A 17,695-nucleotide genomic window follows, 5' to 3' on the forward strand; every position below is an offset into this window, starting at 1 on the left:
TGTGAAGGTCAGTGGGCAAATTAATGGAATGTCAAAGGGAGACTTTGTCCATGTTATTCTTACTGTGTTGATAAACTGAATATGAGTTTTATGACTTGGTGGTGAAAATGTGTTACAGCCATTATGCACTGAATAAAGCTACAAGGAAGCCTTTCATATGTCAGACATTTGAAGAATATAGTAAATTGAATGATGATATAAATAGTGTGCTTGGTATTTTTTTATAATTATATTGGTTTACAAAGCCTTCTATGGATTTGAAAAGTGCAATACAAAATCTAGTTGATGGTCTTGAGATGTAATACCAGAGGTGTACAGAAGTTTTTGAAACTTATCAGGTACAGGAGGAATGTGCAAATTCTTTCCCCAATAAAAGATACTTTTGAGACTCATTAAGCATGGGGATATTTAAAACTGCTTCTGATACAGATATGTGCAGGCTAGAATTATCACAGGAAAGTCAAAAGGAAGAATAAGACTGTCCTAGATTGCTTCAGTTCCAGAAGTAATGGGAGCAGGGTTTTGTCTGATATTTCTCCCACTGTTGCTGTTTGCTGTCCAGGCACCTCATTCAGATAATGAATTCTATGACCAAAGAAGGATCTTACAGTATAGCAAATTCCTGCTTTTTTCCTTCTTCTCATGAATTTATTCCCTTGCACATAAACTTTGCACAAACATATGCACAGACTGCAAAATGAGCAAAGGGTAGAGAAGATACAGTGTTACAAACAGCCTTGTGAGTATTATGTGTTACTCTGTGTAGTGCTGATTTGGGGGAAGGGTAATGTCTTTTCTGTGATTCATTACCCTTTATAGGAAAAAAATCCCTTTGCCCACATGTTTCCGTTCGTCAGGCAGTTTCGAGTGTATCATAAAAATTTCAGATAATGAATTTAGGCATAGCAATTATTTTCCTAGATCAGGTCCTGAAAGAGGTTATATTGATTTATTTATTAGAGAAATGTGTATAATGCATAATCTCAAAACCCCAGGCAGTTTACAGTAAATGAAACATAACAACTCAATAGTAGATATAGATAGTAGATATAATTAGTATATGTTTTCTAGGTTTAGTAGTGGTAGCACTGAACTGTCCGTCTCTCCCTACATAGTAGCTTGAGCTTTCCTCCAGCTGAAATTGGTGATGTTGATATTGGTGATATATCACCTGTGCAACTATACATTTCAAACTCTGTTGTACTAGTTCAATTGTTCAGCACAAATTAATATAATTACCTCAGCATTTAAAATAGTTTGCTTATGCCTGTAATGTGGTTCTGTACATCTATTGCAGATTTGTAGTTTTTAATTCCTAGGATAATTCACGTTATTATGATTTATTGGGTGCACCTACATTTGTTTTTCAAGAAGCTCAGTCAAGAGTCCCTGTTCTTGACAAAAGCCATTTATTTATTTATTTATATTTTAAATTTCTGTCACTGCCCATCTCCCCCAAAGGGGGACTCTGATATATCTGATAAATATGTGCAACCCACTCCCTCATTAATAAAACTCATGATTTCATGGAGATAAGTGTTGAGCAAGAATTAAACTGTTTATTAAATGATCTTTCACATTATACTTCCTTGACTAAGGCTTACTTTTAGCAGCACTCACACTATTTTTTTTATCTTTCACTTTTATCTTACCACCCAACAAAAAAACCCTCATGTTTTGAAAGGCTAGAAATTTAAAATAGCACAGAAGAATATTGAAGTTCACTAATGGGGCACTGCTGTGGTTGGTGAATAGTTTTGATAAATGTCTAAATTCATGGATTTAGCCTTTTCTCAAAACTTGCTGTATCCTTTGCTTTCCTCTCTGCCCACTGGGGGATTACTGGAGGAGTTTTGGCAGTGTTCCTGCATTTCTTCCACATGTCTGATCAGCTTTAAAAAAATGCAACCTCCTCAAGTTCCCTTTGGAGTCAAAACACATTGTAAAGACCCCACTCTACATGAGGTAGGTTAGACTGTGGGACAGTGATCTTCCTCAAGTCATCCTTTGAGCTAATTAGTAGAGCTGTATTTAAATTTAAGTCTTTCTGGTTTGTTTTATCACAGTAGCACTTATATCAGTGGGCCCAAAAGTACTTAGTTACCTTTTCAGTCATAGGAAAATAAAGCAAAAGCTTTTTGTGGCCTTCCACATTTAAAGGTGATGGGCATGCAGCAACGTGTTTTCCACATGTATTTGATTACAGTGCCTACAGTCCCTTGTCATTGCCTGTGCTGGCTGGGACCAGTAGAAGTTGAAGTCTAAAATAACATCTGACTGCCTATGCATAATGTTTGGTATAACCAGGTATAAAGTGAAATAGGAAGCAGTTCTTAGTTTGACATTTTTAGGGGATTTGCTCTAGCTTAAGATAATTGTGCTTAAATTAGTTGAAATCAGTTGAATTGATTTCAATGTTATAAAAAGACAGCTATCTTACAGTGGATTCAATGGGTAAATCATATTTTATTTTCTAGATGGTCTTAGTTGCCTAGAAAAATAAAATAAAATGTGTTCAGTGTCTGGCATCCTAGATATGGTAAAACAAAGTAAGAAATTTCTGATATAATTTCTGAAGGCTGACATTACAATAAAGTTCCTGATTTTTTTTCTTCTCTTTTTTTAGTTGTGTCAGAGTAGAGGAGCACCATGCTGTTGACATTGACCTCTATCACTGTCCCAACTGTGCAGTTCTTCATGGACCCTCCTTAAGTAAGTGATGAATTTTAAAGCATTTTGCACAATTTAGGGTGTGGTAGTACTTGATACTGAATACAATTATTTTATAGCTGATGGTATTATGGCTATCCTTGATAATTATGCAATGTCCTTACCAAAGCTTATTGAAGTTGTAACACAATATGGTTCGTACTTTGATTATACCATTAACTGGTTATATCATTAACTGGAACAAAGAGGAATCCATTTGTTCCCTTTGGGATCTACTATATATAGATTACTGAAAGAGATTAGGATGTACAATCTAATCTACAATCTATTTGGGTTTATATCTTAATTGAAATATATCATAGTATGTTTGGTTATATATGTGTGTGTGTGTGTGTGTGTCTGTCTGTCTGTCTGTCTGTCTGTCTGTCTGTCTGTCTGTCTATCTATCTATCTATCTATCTATCTATCTATCTATCTATCTATCTATCTATCTATCTATCTACATGTATAGATGCAATTTCAGTAGATATAACCTGAGGGTTAAAACTTTCATTAAGTCTTTGGGGCAAAATTAACATTACCCCAATGAATATGTTAGCCCTTTGAGGTAGGCCAGGTTAAGAGACAAGACACTGCCAGGATTCCAGGAGTGCTGCTTTATTATGTTAGAGATTCTTGGAAGTTGAATGCTAACAGAATCTTGAAAGTATGTCCAAGTTCTCCCTGTCCCCTCTTACACTAACAAAATCAGGTGGGGTTATTCTGAGTTTCTTTCTCATGATCGCTTCAACCTGTGGTCTGTGTAATTGCTTTTCCAAGTCCGTCCTTAATGGTTCTTTTGACCAAGGTTATCTCTATTTCTTTGCAGAATATTACATTTAAGATTAATATACATTACAGAGGGATTCCATCTAAAGTATCCTATTAGATACTTCACACAGATAGGTATGTTAATGAGAAAATGTTTATGGCAGGCTAAAACTTCTTGAATATCCTTGGCCAAAATGAAGTTATCTTCATTGGACTTTAATTTTAACATCTCTATTCTTTTTGAGCAATCTTTTATGAATATTTCCGTCTTTGGGAATAAGTGTATAATGCTTCTGAAATTTTGGCAAATTTTAGGGTCCAGGAATAATAGGGATCATCCTGTCTGGAAAGATGTCAGGCACATTTGGTCATTGAGTGGTAAATGGTTGCATTTTGATCCGAATCATATGAGAAATTAACATTGTGTAATAAGCTCTGAAAAAATAGTGAGGAAGATGTTTTACTGGAATGCATGAGCCAAACAAGAGATCAGTACTTCAGATCACTTGATCTCTGATGGTTGTTTTAAAGACTTTGAGAGATTGTGTGTGGAATATGACTTATCTACAACATTTGCTTGGCAGAATTAAAGCATGTAACTAAAAATATGGCCTACGTGTTTTAGTACAGGCTGTCTTCGGTTAATGACCACTCATTCAGTGACAGTTCGAAGTTACAACAAGGCTGAACAAGTGATACTTATGACCAGTCCTCGAAGTTGCGGCTGTCGCAGCACCATCGTGGTCACATGATTGTGATTCGGGTGCTAGGAAACTGACTTGCACTTAATGATGCTTGCAGCATCCTACTGTCACGTGATCACCATTTGCAACCTTCTCTGCTGGTTTCCCACAAGCAAAGTCAGTGGGGAAGCTTGCAGGTAAGGTCACAAGTCACTCCCGCTCCTGTTGCTTTTTCTTCCGAGGAGCCGTTCTATAGAATACTAGATCCCAGGGATCTCATAATCTATAGTGCGCACCTGCCTACAGCACCTCCTGCCTGCACTCTGTAGCTCATGCATGGTTACCTGGCTGCACTCATACCAGCCCACAGCACCCATCTGTGTGCCCATCTGCACTCGCACCACGGCGCCCACCTCCTGTCCAGCTGTACTCATGCTGCACCATGGTACCCACCCCCTGCCTAGCCATGCTCATGCACCATGACACCCAACTGCACTCTGTAGAATTCATCCCCTCCCTGTCCACATTCGTGCTGCAGCACCTCCCATCTGGTCATACTTGGGCCAGGCTGGAGCACCCACTGTCAGCCCTTCCAGGTAAACCAGACAGGAAACTAGATGAACCAATTCTACTTTATCATAAGGCTACATTAACAGAATCTTGCAAGTCTGAAAGTACAAACCTCTTGCCCTCCCTATTTATTGCTTGAGTGGTCAGGGCGGGTTTTTCCTAAGTTGTTTCTTTAGACTGTTACCCTCCGATGGACTTCCTTTCCTTTTATCTAGTTGTTCCCTAGGCAGCATCACTTCCCTCTGTTTTCCAAGGTCACCCTCACATTCCATCCACCCATCCCCTATTCACCCACACTCCATAGTACTCACCTGCCCACCAGCCTGCTTGCGAGCTGCCTAAGGAAAGGCTTGTTGTGGCCAGGACTTGCAACTTCCTGCCAGCTTCCTCATTGACTTTGCTTGTTGGAAGCCAGTAGTAAGTTGCAAGTCATGGTCACGTGAGGTCCTCGCTTAATGACCTGTGATCCTCACTTAAGAATGGCAATGGGGACTGCCGGGTTTGCCATTGCTAAGTGATGAGGTTACGTGACCTTGCGCTGTATGACCGCATCACTTAGCAGTGGAAATTCCGGTCCCAGTTGTTATTGTTAAGCGAGGACTACCTGTAGCCTCAAAGGCACCTGCTATTTAAAATCTTGAACAAAAATGAATTACTCATGTAAGTATGTATGTATGTATGCATGTAAGATTAGAGTGTGATTGAGCTTGGAGCTGAGGGAGTAGAGAGCACATTCCAGGGAGATAAGCATTCTCACAGCTTGGAGAGTGGGGGGTGGGCGAGGAAGAAAGTTAGACTGACACCGCCCTAGATTCCCTAGGGTATTTTTCTCTTTAGCTTAGTTAAGGAACCTTTAGTCTGGCAAGATTCTGTGCATGGTAGAAACAATAAAGAAACTAGAGTTGCAACTTCGACTCAGCGTTGTTCCCTTGCCAATTACCCTGACAAAGAGTTAGTATTAGGTACATTTCTGAATTGTGGAATAAAAAACTGGAAAATCTAATTTTGAAGAATCAGTAGATCCAGGGATTAAGAAATGTAAAATATACTTATGATTTTAAAAATGAAATCATTAGAAAATACTATTTTTTGTTTGTTGGACTCTTCAAAGAAAGTTTAAAAAGGGATGGACATTCCTTTTTTTGTATTGCTGTTGTAAGAAATTTGAAGGTTCTTTAGTTTGTATGATCTCAGCTGTAGCCTTGTTTTGGTTTCAAATCATTATGTATGTCAGTACAATTTTGAGAATACTATACTTAAGGAGCATAATGTGATATTGAACTCTGTTCCTAAAACATGCAATTCTTTTCTCATGAAGAGCTTTGGTTCTATCAAGACCCTATTAAATCTCTGTGTTCTAATAATGAGAAAATGAAACAATATATTTTGTGTGGTCTACATTTAATGATAAGCTTAAGGATTGAATTAATTTTATATCACTGTCAACAATTTTTATATGGAGTTTTTAAAAAATCGTTTTCTTTTGGTAGTCCTCACTTAATGAAGGGAACTGGGACTGAAATTTCCATCGCTAAGCAATACAGTTGTAAAGTGTGACATCATGTGACTGCATCGCTTAGCAACAGCAATCCCTGCAGTCCCCATTGCTGTCATTAAGTGAAGTTTGTGGATCTCCTTGCAACTTCCTGCTGGGCTCCAACAACCAAAGACAGTGCGGAAGGTTGCAGGAAGTTGCAAGTCCCAGGTGGCTTGCAAGCAGGCTGACAGGCAGGTAAGGGGCTGCTGCCAGGTGGAAAAGGTTGTGTGGGTGGCCAGCGAGGCGTGAGCGCAGCAAGGCTGTGGGTGGGCAGAGAGGTGCAGCATGAGCACAGCGAGCCTCAGGGAGGGTGTGTGAGGGTGGGGAGGTGTGGCGTGGTTTGAGTGCAGTGGGAGTGGCTATTGCCGGTTGGGGAGCATGCACAAGGATGTGCACAGAGGGTCTGGGGGAAGGTGGACTGGTGGGGGAGACTTATCCGAGCGACTTGTGACCTTCCCAGCCAGCTTCCCCATTGACTTTGCTGATTGGAAGCCAGCAGGGAAGGTCACAAATGGCAATCACATGACTGTGGGACGCTGTAACTATTGTAAGTGTAAGCTGGTTGCCAAGTGCCTAGATTGCGATCACATGACCGCAGGGGTGCTGGGGTGGCTGAAACTTTGAGGACTGATCATAACTATCACTCATTCAGCGCCACTGTAATTTCGAACAGTTGTTAAATGAATGGTCATTAACTGAGGACTACCTGTAGTTTTTTTTTCCTTCACTGAGTAACTATCATTCATCTATTTATTTCCTATTGGTTCTGTAGCTTTTGTACCTCACTATTAAAAATAAAACATTTTAGCACATTTCAGTTGTATTTATTTATAAAATAATTTGTATTCCTCTATTCAATTATTAAAAGAAACTTCAAGAATTTTATAACATAAACAACACAGGTATCCTTAAAGAAATTGAGAGGCATTAAAAACAATTAATAAACAAAGATAAATTTAAGCAGTTTTCTTCTGTTAGGCCATGTTTTTAATGATGTTCTCCCCATAATATTTCATTCCAACTGCAACCAATCTTGTTTAAGTAGGCAGTGGGGTTATGACTGCTCCTTGCTGCGGTACTGGTTACAAAGATTGAAAAAAGTTATCTAGTCATTGACTACTAAAAATAAAACAGTGCTCAAAACAGTCAGAAATGCAAAACAGCACCACAACAGAAGAATAAAAGAAGTTCTTTAAAAAAAATCACATAATCTTCCAAATAGTTGTGAGCTTGTCTGTTTTTCCTGTCCTTTTTTGCTGTACTCCTGCAATCCAACCTGCTGTTTGTCACTGCCTATACTTCAGAACAATAATGTAGCTAAGGCCTTTTTCTTGCAGACTGAATAGTAGATGTGTCCATCAATATTTAAGTAACGGAAATTGGAGTTTTTCTCCCTATTTCTTAAGTGACTTGTTTGGTCAGATAGCTGGCGTCTTCTGGGATTCAAGCCAAGTGAACTGCCTTTTGTTCCTTTTTCTTTGTTCATCTTTCTCTTAAAAGCAAAGACACTGGAAGGATAAAATCAAAGGGAATTACATTTTTTTTCTTTTACTACCCTTACTTCAAATGCACCACTAAAATTCAGAAGGAGAATTTTAAAAAACCAGTCTTTGATTTTTGTCAAATATAACAAACAACACATTTTATTTTATAATCTCTCCACCCCCTTCCCCAAAGTGCCCTAGTTTTCATCATTATCCATCTGAAGATGTGATGGCCATGTACCCTGCCATTTGAGAAGCTGATTTTTAAAAAATAATAATAATAGCAATCCTCATCCTCATCCTCAACCTACCTATTGCTCTGGCCATAAAAATATTACAGCATCCCTACTGCTTTATCCTGATAGCACCTTGATGTGGAATATGAAGGAATACCTATAAGAGTGCTTTGCAGCAAAACCAAATTACCTCTTTTTTTTTTTGCAAGCTTTCATTGAAGTTATCTTGGTGTGCTAGTATAGAAGAAGATTGCCATTGTGGTCTTCACAAAGGTAGCTCCCTACTGCCAAAAGTAATTTGGGAATCACTCACCCAGTTTTTGAGTTTACAGAAAAAATATTTTATACAGAATAAAGCATGATTAATCCAGTCTGAGATCTAATGTTTTAAAAGTTTTCACTTAGCTTTTACCCAATTGTGCTGTATTCCTTGGCAATGTGAGCTAGTAATCTTAAATCCTCAAAGTCTTTATGACCTTGACACAATGCCATTAAATCCTTAAAGTAGTCCTTGGCACAGAAATGGCCTGTGTCTCTATAAATAATATTTGCTCTAAGTACCACTTTAAGCTATATACCTGCTCCTTTACAGCTTTACCCAGAATCGGCAGCCTTCCAAATTCCTGGGCAAGGAAACTCTGTTCAGAGTAACATAAGTTGTCAAAATTCAGTCTCATTTTATTTATTATCATCTAGCCCATTCTGCATCCAGGCATTAGCTCAGGGCTGCACAGCTTCTGTCTTGGAAGATTCAGAGAAATACAATTTGATATTGTTAGCAAACTGATGAAATAAACACTTCTAGCACATACACACACACACACACACACACATACATATCAAACAGCACTCGACTGAGTGGATTCTTACAGCTTAGTTGTGATGAGGCTGATGTAAGATGACTCAGTTCATGCTAAAGAATGTTTTGCATTTGGCCCAGCAGTTAGGTGCCCCCAACTTCTAACTCACTGATTCGCAAAGTTAGCATGGCCAGTTGTATCAAAATTGCACCAAGCCTGAATCCAGTTTGAAATAGGGCCAAAAAAACTATTCCCTATGAGCATCTGAAGTTGTACAGCCATTCTTTTCTCAAATGCTTTTCTTAGGAAGGAGACATTGTGACTAGCCAGCAATTACTGAGCTTCTTGAGAAGTGGGCATTTTGCCACTTTTTCTAGGTCATCTGACACCTATCCCTCTGACCCACCCATTCAGTCTCATTGATCAGACTAAGTCAACTGTAAAAAGATGGATTGGGAGGGCATGTAGTCAATTGCACAACTTCAAGTGTCTTATCCATATCTTTGGTCCTCAAGAACTCAAACTGATCCCACAAAACTGGACCAGATGAAGTATAAAGTACTTTGTCTGAACTTGCACCAAGCTAAGATGCCTTGTAAATATGTCTTAGCAAATATCTTTGAGCTCCAACACCTCATTTGCGACGATAGATATTTAAAGTTCCTGACCACATAAAACAGCTATATTGGATAGCTACGTGAGAGTGCAGTGATAATTAAGAACACTTTTATCACTTTTTATTGTCATATAATAAACACAATAATGTACTTTGCTCCATAGTTGATCATGTTCCCCCTACATTGGGGGAGATGGGCGGTGATATAAATTTAATTAATAATAATAATAATAATAATAATAATGTCTGATGCTTACACAGGGCCGCATCTGGGGTCTGTGTCACCCGGGGCAAACATGGATTCCGTGCCCATTTTGGTGCCCCCCAGCACCCATTTTGGCGCCCCTCCCAGCGCTCATTTGGCACCCCACTAGTGCGGCACCTGGGGCACATGCCCCGGTTGCCCCTCCCCCCCACTTGCGGCCCTGCACTTACACCTGATCTGCTTCATTTCTTGTAAATCCTTAGGAAGCTGTCTAGGCTTCGTAACGGTAGGTATAAAGAATGGTTGTGTCGGTGGCCCATCTCAGTTTACCATTCCATGTTGAGACAGGGGTTTCAACAGTTCTGTCATGCCCCAGAGCTTTTCATAAATCTTTAGGGCAGTCCATCCTAATCAGTCTCCTATCTCTGCAAGAAGATAAAATGTCCATCAGTCCAAAACTTAACAAAAAGTGGTCTGTGAGACCACTGTGAGTCATTACAGCAGAAGTAATGACTACTTCCTTCTATTTTTAAATTACCCTTTTCATGTTCTTGTTCAAAGTTCAAATTGAGAATATGCTCTGCTTCATGTGCCAGGAAAGGGACATATTGAGACAAATTCAACAATTCTGGTTACCCAGAATAGTGGTATTGAAGGAAATACCTTTGGGGAGGAATCTATGAATCCTTCAAACAAACCTACCATGGTATGTATGTATATAATTTACCCACACTTATATCAATATTTGCATTGCCATCTAAATCTCAAATTGCATCACTATTCAAATGCAAAAACAATATAATGCTGATTAATGTATATTGTGTTCATCTGTGCAACAGATGTATTTAATCTTAACTGGGTTCTGCAGCATACTAAATAGCAATTTAGTATAATGTTTTTGAAATGGTGCTTTATTGTTATTAAATCCACTCAACTCTTTTTAGTGTAAATATTGAGCACCTTGCATGAAGGTGCTCAATATTTACCTTTTAATATATAATTTGTAAGCTGTGATTATTTGTAATACTGGCCGTTAACAGATATTTTTTATCTGGGATCAGTTACCTCAGAGGCTTTGCCTTACTTTTTTTGTAGTTCAGCTGCCTGTCTTAAAAACTGTCAGATGCCACTGGCTACTTTCTGAAGTGGTAGCTGAGTTTGAAGAAACAGGTGTGCACGTTTCGATAAAGTGATATGCATTGTTTGCATACAAATATGCATTTTGAAGATTGGTACATACAACATGGATATGACAGGGCCATAGCTAAATGTTCCTTTTGCAGCTGCTATTGAATGTAAACTGTGTGAGTCCTTGAAGGTGTGGCATTCATCCCCATCTGTTGCAATATGCAGAAAACGCTGCAGTTCCTGTGGTGAGCTGTTACATAAATTGGTTTGCACTATGGGGACAACTTTAATTGGAAAATATTGAAAACAGTTTTCACATGCAGGCTATCTTGTAACGTTGGTCCTTTTATAGACTTATCCAGGCAAACATAAATCTTTATTGCTAGGTTCCAATTACTCTTGTTCACCACAACGGTAAGCAGAATTTGCTTAATAATATGGGTTTTAAAATTAAGATTTCAGAGTTATCGTGTGTAGCAAAATCTAACCAGTATATTTGAAAGGCAAGCTTAAACCATTATTTATTTATTTATTAAATTTCTCTGCCGCCCATCTCACGTGCAATGACTCTGTTCATTCACATAATTGTAGCAATAGAATGTATCAGTTCTGAAATAATGGATGCTATAGTGATGCTTTAGAGAGCCAGTATGGTGTAGTGGTTAAGGCATCAGGCTAGAAATGGGAAGACCGTGAGCTCTAGTCCCACCTTAGGCACAAAGCCAGCTGGGGGACCTTGGGCCAGTCACTTTCTCTCAGCCCTAGGAAGGAGGCAAGGGCAAACCACTTCTGAAAAATTCTGGGTAAAGGAAAAGGAAAAGGAAGGTTTTAATAAGAATTTACTGGTGGCAGGACCTGATCTGAAATCCATTTACATTTACTGAGAGGAAACAGGGAGCCTTAATTCAAATCCCCACTCAACAACAAATATTTTCTCAGTGACTTTGAGCCAATTATATGTGCTAAAATTAACATCATAGGGATGGTTAAAAAAAACCGGAGTGACTAATCTGAATACAGTATCTTGAAGAAAAGGTAGAATGCACATTTGTGTAACATCTCACAGTAATGTTCTTATTCTCCAAAAAGTTCAAGGTGATGTACATCTTCGTCTTTCCTTGTTCTCTTCCAATGTGTTCCTAGTAAGAGCCCTGCGAGATTTATTGCTATGAGAAATAGTTTTGGCCTAAGGCCTTCCAGAGAATTTCATGGCTAAATGGGATTTGAGCCATCCCTATCCTAAATTGACACTTACATGACCATTATTTTTCACCATGTAGTGAAGAAGAGAAGGAACTGGCACAGACATGACTATACAGAATATGACGATGGTTCAAAGCCAGTTCAAGCTGGAACCCGAACATTTGTTAAACAGCTACGTGCCCGTTCATTCCCAAGGTAAGATCAATTGAGTTAAAAGTCATGTAAGGTGGAAAAGTTCTACGATATATATAATTGCTTCAAATAATGATTATGAATTCATGCTTTAAAATATACCACACTAGAGGATATGAGTCGCATTGGGGGTTTCTGTGTTTGTTTGAGGAAATTAGAGCTAGATGTCCAATAATACTAAAGACATTTATTCTGAAAGAATTGTTTCAGTGGCAAATGTTAACTTTATGATCAGTTAAGGCAAGCTATTGAAAATTACCAGATGCATTATTTTTTTTATTTTATTTTAAACATTTATATAACTGCCCATCTTATATCAAAATCTGGGTGGCTCCCAACCAACAATTAAAACAACATCAATAATAAAACAACATAATACATATATCTATTAAAACCATAAACATTAAAAAAACCTGGCACCAAAGTTAAGCTTCCAAATGCAGTCCATCATTAAATCCTCTTGTCCACCTCACCCTATCCCAGGGCTTGTGGGAAAGCCAGGTCTTATGTGCTTTTTGGAAGGCTAGAAGGGTAGAGACCTGCCAAATTTCAAGGGGAAGGGTGTTCCACAAGGCAGGGGCTGCCACAGAAAAGACATGCTTCCTAGATTCCATAAGATGGCGAAGTTTAAGGAAAGGGACTAGGAACATGCCCACCCTATCTGATTTGGTAGGATGGGTAGATGTCCTTAGGGAGAGGTGTTCCTGTGCTTGGTCGGCCTCACTCTTCGTCTTCCTCCAGGAGCATTGTAGAAATCTCTTATGTTGCTTCATCTCTCCAAGCCCCTCAGTAAACCATGACGCTCTATGAGATCCATGTAAACAGAAAGCCCACATAGGCGTGATTCGGTCCATGGCCCCTGTCACCTGCTCATTCCAAGCTGCGATGAGGGCCTTCGCCAAACTGTACCAGAGTTTTGTGAACTCCCCCAAGCTCCCTCTGAAACTGCATTGGGTCCATCAGGTGCTTTTGGCAGGCCAATCGAATAGGCTCTACCTCCCTGTGGTGGGGGATGGCTGGGGAGAACTCTAGGGCCAAGAGAGAGTGGTCCATCCATGGCAGGGGACTGATGTTAATGTCCCCTAAATCCAGATCATGACACCACTGCCCTGAGGTAAACACCAGATCTAATGCATGACCCCCGGGTGAATAGGACCATGAATAAATTGGGCCAGGTCCAAGGCTGCCATGGTGGCTGTGAACTCCTGCAGTACCTCAGACCCTGGGCCCAGAGAAGGCAAATTGAAGTCCCCCAGAACCATAAACCTGGGGAACTCCACTGCCAGCCCAGACAGAGTCCAGGAGCTCAGGCAGGAATGCTGCTACTCTGCAGGGTAGGAGGAGGTAAGTGAGCAGTAATCCCCACTGATCCCTATGGTCCAACCTCACAAAAACGGTCTCACATCCATTGATGTTGGGGCAAGGCCCTTAGTGGCCACCAGAGATCACAAATGACAACAGCTGCAGCCCACCCCTGTCCTGGTATTGGTCTTAAGCAGTATTGGTCTTAAGCACTGAGGCCAACAATCAATCCATAAGGTGGTCCTAGCCACTCAGATCTTTCCCCACTGGGAGCTGGCAACACCGTCTAGTCCAACTGCCTTGGGATCTCCACTCCATTGCAGGCCCCAGGCAACCACAAGGTCTCAAACGAAGAGAGAAGGAGGCTCCAAGATGGCCACTTTCCCATGTTGACTGGACAAGCAGCAGCCATAGGACACAAGCTGGCTTTTAGCCACAATTGCCAGCTTGCTCCAGTTCCCATTGCCACTAATCGCTTGGCTAATAGGGGGCTCCCCTCCCTTGGAGGCACCCCCTGCCAAGGTGCCATTGCCACAAACCTGCATTCCTCCAGTCCAATAAGCCTCCATCTCTTCCACCACCCCACCCCCAGCAGTTCCAAAGTAGAGGGCAAAGCCATTCTGCAGGCTTCCCTGCCGCGTCACTGCTCCTCCAGGAGCTGGCCCTGTGCCGCTCATCAGATGAGCAAACAACAGCTGATTTGCGGGGCCCCAGGCTCCCTCCACTGCCAGCGCATTGCTTTTGATTCTGTGCAGCAGAGAAACTGTCGCCAGATGCCCCTCCACTCCTTTGCCATCCTGGGAGGTCCCAACGAGGCTATGCTGTTATCCTGCAGCCACACAATCCACCATCATTCCAGGTGTTGTCCTGCTGCTGCCAACACTCCAGGCTCTCCCAACTCTCCAAACCATTCGAGAACCCGTTGCTGGTCCTCCACTACTCCAGCCAGGGCCACCACACACCTCCACACACCCTCCATGACATACTGTCACTCTCAAAATGGGTGAGAACACAACCTCTGCATCCACCTTGGGGCCATCTTGTTGAATCAATCGATCGATTGATTGGTTAATTTGGGGGAGGACAGAAACTTTATATTTCACTTAAAATAAAAATATTTCTATTGCTTGAACACTCACTCCCTGCTCTTTTAGATTAGGAATGACACAGGGTTTTTTTAAAATCCTGTTCGTATATATATTTTTTATATATATATATATATATGTATGTATTTTCCTTTCTAGTGCTGATGAAATCATTTTGAAAATGCATGGAAGCCAACTGACGCAAAGATACCTGGAAAAGCATGGGTTTGATGTTCCCATTATGGTACCTAAGTTAGATGGCTTAGGCCTCAGACTGCCACCTTCTACATTTTCTGTCCTAGATGTGGAACATTATGTAGGTATGGACTGTTGGTTAGGATACAAAAAGGCAAGGAAAAATAAATGATTTTTTAATGAAATATTTTATGGATCCCATAGTTTGAGAAGGAATCACCTAAGTAAATATGTACAATTGCTAATGGGGGGAGGGGGGTTCTAGCCTTTTTCATTCTGTTCTGTGAATATGATCCTAACTCTACCACCATGCATTACCAGTACAACACAGGTTTCTTTGCAGGCTTCATTTTTAGTTTAGGTCTGCAAGCAGACCTGGGAATGTTCTAAATGCACGGATCCTAAGCTGATCTTGGGAAGGTAAACTTGGAAATGATAAAGGTTGGAAGTTCAGAAACAATTTTTCTTATTGGCAGCTGCTTGTGACACTTTCTGAGAATTCTTTAGATTAATCTCAACTGAATGAATGGAATACTCCGAAAGTTACAGTTCAGTAGCTATATTTTCTCTTTAACAATTTCACGATTTTTAGAAAGACTGATACATTTTTTATTATGTAAGAGGGAAAACTATTATGTTTCTATATAACTATATCTGTGCTGTTCATATTTTGCTTTATATTAATTATAAGTACATAAAATATAATGTTATTACTTATTTTTAGATAGCTTCCAGTATTTTTAATAGAAGCAGTTACTTAAGTACAAATGACTATATTCCCGTAGTCCTGAGATGTAATTTCTAGAGATGTCTGTTGATTGGTTTATGTAGAGACTTACATGTGTTTTATTTTTACAGGTGGTGATAAAGTGATAGATGTTATTGATGTGGCAAGACAAGCAGATAGCAAAATGAAGCTTCATAATTATATTAAGTATTTTACAAACCCTGAGAGACCAAAAGTATTAAATGTGATAAGCCTTGAATTCTCAGATACAAAGTGAGTATACAGTTTTCATATGTATATTTGGAAAGCAAATGGCTTGTATTAAACTAAAGCATACAGCAATAATTGCAAGTTTTTCTGAACAGTTGCAATAATGAAATATGAAGTTGAAAGGTGGAATGTGACAATTTGGAGATAAGTGCAAATATAATAATAATTGATTATGATACTATTAGGGTTACCCTAAAATATTTTAGGGTTACCCTAAAATATCTTAGGTTGAAAGGATGAATGAATGCAATTGCTTTTTATTTGGAAAAGACTTACCTACATATATTTCATATAATGAAAGGCAGATAAAAATATTTTAAAATGTTTGTTATAGGAAGCTCTACTTAAAAAAAAACCCCTTAATTTTTTAATTAAAAAATGACTGCAACGCCTTGGCTCTTAACCAAATCTGTGAGCAAGTACTAAATGCTAAACACATTGTACTTAATAGTACAGTTCTGAGTAATTCTATTATTTAATCCTATAGAGGGATATAAAAAATTTCCTTCCTTAGTATTTTATACATACGCTTTTGATATAGAAGAGAAGAAATAGCAGAAAGTGACAAGTTATTGTCAATGAAGAGATCAACCTGTGTTGGATATTCTTGTCATGATTACTGATGGTAAGTGGGAGGGAGGTATTCTCCAGGGGGAGAAACACATGCGTAGTTTAGAAGCTTTGAATCTTTAAAGAAACACAGAGCAGACCCACCTTAGATTTCTGGGTTTTTCTGTGAGGGTTTTCCTGCTGCCTTTCAGGTTAGCAGGACTTTCTGTCTAGTAGAGTAGAACAATAAACACTAGAGACCCAACCAATTGTCTCATCGTGGTTCTTTGTCTAGACATGTCCTATCTTGGAGTGAAGAACCACGCTGAGACGATTGGTTGGGTCTCTTATTGCTCTACTCTACTAGACAGAAAATCCTGCTAAACTGAAAGGCAGCGGGAAAACCCTCACAGAAAAACCCAGAAATCTAAGGTGGGTCTGCTCTGCGTTTCTTTGATGGGAGATTCAAAGCTTCTAAACTATGCATGCGTTTCTCCCCCTGGAGAGGGCCCCCCTCCCACTTACCAGCACTGCTCATGACAATTCTCCTGTATTTTAGTCAGATAATCCACTAAATCTACCATGTGATCTCATACTATTACATGACTTCTAATTATCTAATTAGAAACTCCTGATATAACTCTTTTTACAACCCAAGCATGAAAAATTATTTTTATCATGTAATAAGATAGTGATCTTCCCAATTTGAACACATGCACACATACATATACAGACATATACGCACACATACTCATATGAACCAGTTATTTAAAACTGCAAAAATAGTTGATTAAATTAACCACTAATCTCTTGTTCTGGGACATTCTGACTACTGAGAAAAACAATTTTAATTTGAAATAAAAGACCATTCATTTTGGTATGTAACCTTTATATTGTGTTAATATACAACTAAATACATAGTTTAAAATTTGGATTTAGATGAATGCTTTCATTCTACTTTTTCTTGAATTCAAATCTCTCATTATGTTCCATATGAGTTCCACTTCAGAGAACATGTAACATAATTAAATAAGTTATATAATTGACTGATTCTCTATCTTTGGTGTTTATTATCACTAGCTATTCTATCTAAATATTGATATAAATTAAAATATTACTAGAGATTTTTTACATTTTCATGTTTTTTAAAAAAACAACCCTTAGTCATCATATTATTGTTCAAATTAAATTTCTTGTTTTGAATTTTAAAGGATGTCTGAATTAGTGGAAGTTCCTGAAATTGCCAGAAAACTTTCATGGGTTGAAAATTACTGGCCAGATGACTCAGTCTTCCCTAAGCCTTTTGTTCAGAAGTACTGCTTAATGGGAGTTCAAGATAGCTACACAGATTTTCATATTGATTTTGGGGGCACTTCTGTTTGGTATCACGTTCTTTGGGTAAGAAAACTATGTTAACTTCCTTAGTATGCAAA

The 17,695-nt window shown here is 39.1% G+C and overlaps 1 protein-coding gene across 1 annotated transcript in view; it reads left to right on the forward strand.

Annotated features, from left to right (window-relative positions):
• Window positions 1–17,695, forward strand: part of KDM7A (lysine demethylase 7A) — a 60,212-nt gene that overhangs the window by 18,435 nt on the left and 24,082 nt on the right. Inside the window, exons 2-6 of the mRNA XM_063309549.1 lie at window positions 2,627–2,712; window positions 12,020–12,137; window positions 14,681–14,841; window positions 15,575–15,716; window positions 17,474–17,660. Coding sequence (XP_063165619.1) covers window positions 2,627–2,712; window positions 12,020–12,137; window positions 14,681–14,841; window positions 15,575–15,716; window positions 17,474–17,660 — 694 coding nt within the window. The remainder of the gene's footprint in view (window positions 1–2,626; window positions 2,713–12,019; window positions 12,138–14,680; window positions 14,842–15,574; window positions 15,717–17,473; window positions 17,661–17,695) is intronic.

The sequence above is a fragment of the Candoia aspera genome, chromosome 7 (assembly GCF_035149785.1).
Source record: "Candoia aspera isolate rCanAsp1 chromosome 7, rCanAsp1.hap2, whole genome shotgun sequence".
In the NCBI taxonomy this organism is placed as follows: Eukaryota; Metazoa; Chordata; class Lepidosauria; order Squamata; family Boidae; genus Candoia; species Candoia aspera.